The sequence below is a fragment of the Propithecus coquereli genome, unplaced genomic scaffold, assembly GCF_000956105.1.
Source record: "Propithecus coquereli isolate 6110/MARCELLA unplaced genomic scaffold, Pcoq_1.0 Scaffold1, whole genome shotgun sequence".
Classification (NCBI taxonomy): domain Eukaryota; kingdom Metazoa; phylum Chordata; class Mammalia; order Primates; family Indriidae; genus Propithecus; species Propithecus coquereli.
The window spans coordinates 19,660,829-19,666,052 of NW_012133857.1; the positions used below are offsets into that span (position 1 = coordinate 19,660,829).

The window sequence follows — 5,224 nt, forward strand, 5'->3', positions numbered from 1 at the left end:
TGGCTCACGCCTGTAATCCTAGCACTCTGGGAGGCCAAGGTGGGAGGATTGATTGAGCTCAGGAGTTGGAGACCAGCTCTGAACAAGAGCGAGACCCCGTCTCTACTAAAAATAGAAAGAAATTGGCCAAACAACTAAAAAATACATAGAAAAAATTAGCCGGGCATGGTGGCGCAGCCTGTAGTCCCAGCTACTCGGGAGGCTGAGGCAGAAGGATTGCTTGAGCCCAGCAGTTTGAGGTTGCTGTGAGCTAGGTTGATGCCATGGCACTGTAGCCCGGGCAACAGAGCGAGACTCTGTTTCAAAAAAAAAAAGAAAGAAAGAAAGAAAGAAAGAAAGAAAGAAAGAAAGAAAGTTGTATGCAGAGGCCTTCTGGGGTGCTGGCAATATCCTATTACTTAACCTGGGTTGTGGCAACATACGTACTCATATTAGAGCTATTTGTTTAACTATATGTTTTACACATCTTCAATATGTATACCATATTTCACAATGAAAAAAACTATTTAAAATATGAAAATTAAAAGTTTCTCACCTTGATCCTTGAAATCAACTCTTTAATTCCTACAGTCCGGGCTTTTTCTATATAAGCTATCAGATCCATCATCTCTTCTGTTGTCTCAGGGACTTTTATAGCGTGCTCTTTAATTGCTTCAAATTCACTGCAAATACTGACATAATGCTCTGCTTTATTATTCTTATGGTAATTAATGTGATATACTCAATAGATGTGTTATTATGATTATTATAAAATAAGAATTGTGACATCCTAAAAATAATTGGTTAATTCACTAAGATATCTGAAAATGTTTAAGCTTATCCAACTCAGTATACACGATATACCAATAAAATCTATAAAATTAAGGTAATCTTTTCATATGAAATTATGGCATATTTAAATTATTTTTAGTGATCTCTTCAACCCTCTTGAATACTCGAGTAAGCAGTGTAGCATAGAGCATCCTTTGGATCATACAGTCCTAAATCTGAATCCTGCCTCAGCTGCTACTGGCTTGGTGATCTTAACGCAAATCTCTGAGGTTCAGTTTCCATATCTGTAAAATGAAGCTGTTAACATTCATCTTGCTGGATTGTTGTAATGCAAGAATTAATGTAAAGGGCCTAGCATATAGTACACTCTCATTTACTGGTAACTATAATCATTAATATAATCATTAGTTTATTATTATTAGTGCCTCTTGTGAAACATCACAGTATAGCAAGTAAAAAGATCAAACCCTTATACATACTTTTTAAAATCAGTGATTCTCTTAGACTATCCTATATATGTAAGTATAAACCTAGATACCCTATAGTCATTATTCAACTAAAGCTACATTTCATAGAATATTTTTCCTATACTTTAAAATATCTGTATTATCATGCTATTCCCAGAAATATCAGGAAAAACAATGTAAAAACAAGTATAAAAGAGGTAAGTGATTTTAAAAATGTATTTTAGTTCATTCAGGAATTTGGGAAAATATGTGAGAAATTATAGTCATTCATTCATTTAAAAAAGAGTTGAGTGCCTATACTGTGCTAAGCAAAGTTCTAAGCATTATAGATATAGTAGCAAACAAGACCTTGCCCTTATAAAGCTTACATTCAAGCTGAGGAGAGAGACAAAAGCACACAAATATATATTAATACATTAGGTAGTAAAAAGTACTATGAAGAAAAATAAAGCAAGGTAAAGATAAAAAGAATGATGGAGTGTAGGGAAGGGGCCACTGTCAGGGAAGGTTTTTCTAGGGAAGTGACATCCAAGGTGAGAGAAGGAAAAAAGTGAGTTATGCAAATATCATGAAGAGCTTCCAGGAAGAAAAAAACATCAAGGACAAAGGCCCTAGAGGTGGCAATAAGCTTGGCATACTTTAGGAATGGCAAACAGGTCAATACAAATGAATACAAGGAAGAGGATCTAGTATGAACTTGGAGAGGTGAGCAGGAGTCAGGTCATAAAGATTTTACTTTATAGTAAAGTCTTGATTATTGGAAATATAGGAGGAAAGCATTAATGTGGATAATGCAAAAAGACAGGTGATCCTCCTGGGGATCTGAGTGCCTTGGGGAGAGAGACTTCAGCAAAAGAAAATGAAGCAAACAAAATTATGACAGTAAGGTGGTCCAAGCAGATGCTAAACCAAACTGCGAAGCAAACAAATTACTCTTTAATCATCTTGTACTTAACCTAGTGGCACATATTTCCTCCTTTTAATGTTATCTATCTCAAGTATTAAGAATTTAAACGGGAAAGAATTAAAGAATGAACCAGGTGGAGAAAACTGGACAAATTTTCAGCTGTTCTTGTATCACGCTTTTATAATAAAATATTTGTTGGAAGCAATAAAATATTCCAGAAAAATCACAGATATTACAAAAATAAATACCAAAAAAAAGTTATGTTAAATATAAATCACTTGTCGATTAACTATGACACTGTCATTGCTCTTACTCATGAGGATGGTTAAAACTCTTAAGAAAGGGACAGGGTCTAATACTTGACTCTCCTTGATATCTCTTTAAATAGTATACTTTTGTACAAAGTATGCCTGATAAACCCTTGACTCTCTGACAGTCATATGTTTGTTTCTTCATTTAAAAATATTTATTGGGTGCCTATTGTATGCCAGGCAAGGGGCTAGATGCTTTACAGATGCTATTTGTGATCCTAACATTAGTCCTGCAAGGAGGGTATTATTTTTCATAGTTAACACAGTAGGAAATTGAGGCTCAGGGAAATTAAGTAATTTGCCAAGAGTTATGGAACTAGTTAATGGCAGAGTTAGGATTCAAATTCAGGTCTTTCTGATTCCAAAACATATAATTTTTTTTTACTTTGCTTCTGGGAAAACAAACATAATAGCTAACCATGTGCCAGGAACTGTGATAGGTGCTATACATACATCAGTTTTAATCTTTATAGAAGTTACAAACTCAGATTCCTTTGGGGCCACACAGGTAACAAATGGGTTAGATAAACTGGATGATGAGTTGCTTGTGCACTGGGTGAACAAATCACTGCAATATTTCCGGTCTAAAGACGAAAGCTGCTTCTTAGCTTCATTTACCACTGCAGGCCCAGTCTTCCCAATTTTTAAGAAAAGTAAGCAATATGAAGAGCATGTAAGTGTGCGTGTGTGTGTGTGTGTGTGTGTGTGTGTGTATGAACTTCTAATTTTAAAATGTTGATAGCAAAAAAAGTGTGAAACGAGTAAAACACATTTGCATGACACAACTAGCTAGCAGCCTACTATGAGTCCAATTTTATAGCTATCCTGCAAAGTAAGTATTATTGTCTCTATGTGACAGATAAGAAAAATAAACTAGGTGACAGAATAAGTAAATATTGAGGTCAGAAATGATCCCAGATCTGGCCAATATCACAGACAGTCTATAATCTTTTCATTATTACGCAGCCTATATCCAAACACTGGTTTGTTTCAATTAAAAAAAAAAAAACATCCTGGGTTGCCTTAAAACTACTCTCAAACAGTATCAAACAAAAGAACTCAGCCTAATGGGACTACAAAGGAACCACAGGAAGCAGCTATGGAGGAGAAATTGTAAGTACTTATATATTTTAATTTTTTATTTTTAAACAAGAGTTATTTTAGTCAAATTTTTTTAGTCCTATAATTCTGAGTTTGGGAATGAATTCTACTTACCATTCATTTTCTTTTCTATATTTTGAAGCTATGTCATTTAATAATATGTTTGCAAAGGCTTTTGCTTTATTTGTCAGGCCTGTCTTCAAATCTTCACAATCCAAACGCACCATAGGGTAATGAATCCACTGAAGCAAAAGCATTATTTCTGAAGCAAGACTGAAAAATTTTTCTATAAACTTAAAAAAAGATGTTTAAAAAACGCTTAGAATTTTCTATTCATCAGTGATTTGATAGTAGTGTTTTGTGTTGAAATTCTTAACTAATACAAATGCAAACTCATCTCCTTTTGCTAAGTGACTAAAATTTTTTTATTGCATGAATCTTTTTTTCACCTATCCTTTCACAGAGGAATTTGCCAATCTATAAGTAAATATTCAGTACAATGGCATTTATAACATCAAAATCTTAATGTATCAAAAGGTAAAATTTCCCTAAATAATTATTTTTTAAAACTATCCCCAGAGTCAACCCATTTCTCTCTGTTTAGAAATAAACCTATGTGATGTGACAAGGTGTGTAGCTGACAAATATCTACTTTTGCCATCACTGATGCCTCACTAAAGATTCTAATTCAATCTTTAGGAAAAGAAATAAAAGGAACTTTTTGATATTGGTCAAGATAATCCAGATGGAGAGAAATACTGTGTTCTGCTAGTACCAAAGATACAAGATACTAGAATTTATACCAACTTCTTAATAGCCAGACACTGAGATAATTTTTAAAAATTAGGATAATTTTACAATTATGAAAGAAGAAAAACACACAAACAATATACACCATGATATCTTTCATATAAAATTATAGTGGGCAAAACTAAACTATGAAGGATGTATACATAGGTGGTAAAACTATAAAGGAAAGCAAGAAATGTTAGGATAATAGTTACCAATAAAAGTGGGAGACAATTATAATTTGAAGAGAGGCACATGGTGGGTTCTGGGGTGCTTCAAAGTTCTAATTCTTAATCTACATGGTTATTACTACCTAAGTTATAATTACCTATCAATCTTTACATATATGCTTTATACACTTTTCTGTATGTATGTTATATGTCACAATTATAATATGCTTTTTAAAGGAACATTTTAAATACACAAAAGTAGACAAAATGTACCCATGATCCAGCTTCAACAATTAGCAATTCATGGCCAATCCTTTTTTCTCTATACCTATGATCACTCCCCTGCCCTGTTCTATTTTATACACAAATCATGAGCATCATATAAATTCATCTCTGTAGATGTTATAGTTCATAATTTTTAGATTTCCCCCCAAAGAACCATACCAACCACTACAGTATATTAGAAATAGACAAAGAAATTCAAGGATATACTATTAATCCTAAAAGTAAATTTTTAAATAGTCATAAAACTATCCCAAAATTATTTCAAAATTGTAGAAAATGTCACAGCAAAATACTAGACCTAACGTAATAATCATTCTGAAATCTACTGAAACATACACTTGCTCTAGATATTCAGGGCTTATAGGTATTATAGGTATGACAAGTTACAGTTAAACAAACAAAAAAATTAGCTGTTAGGCCAGG

At 33.2% G+C, this 5,224-nt stretch overlaps 1 protein-coding gene across 1 annotated transcript in view; it reads right to left on the reverse strand.

The window, feature by feature from the left end:
- DNAH12 (dynein, axonemal, heavy chain 12) overlaps positions 1 to 5,224 on the reverse strand; it is a 236,169-nt gene that overhangs the window by 189,772 nt on the left and 41,173 nt on the right. The window contains 2 exon segments of the mRNA XM_012640974.1: positions 536 to 671; positions 3,672 to 3,850. Coding sequence (XP_012496428.1) covers positions 536 to 671; positions 3,672 to 3,850 — 315 coding nt within the window.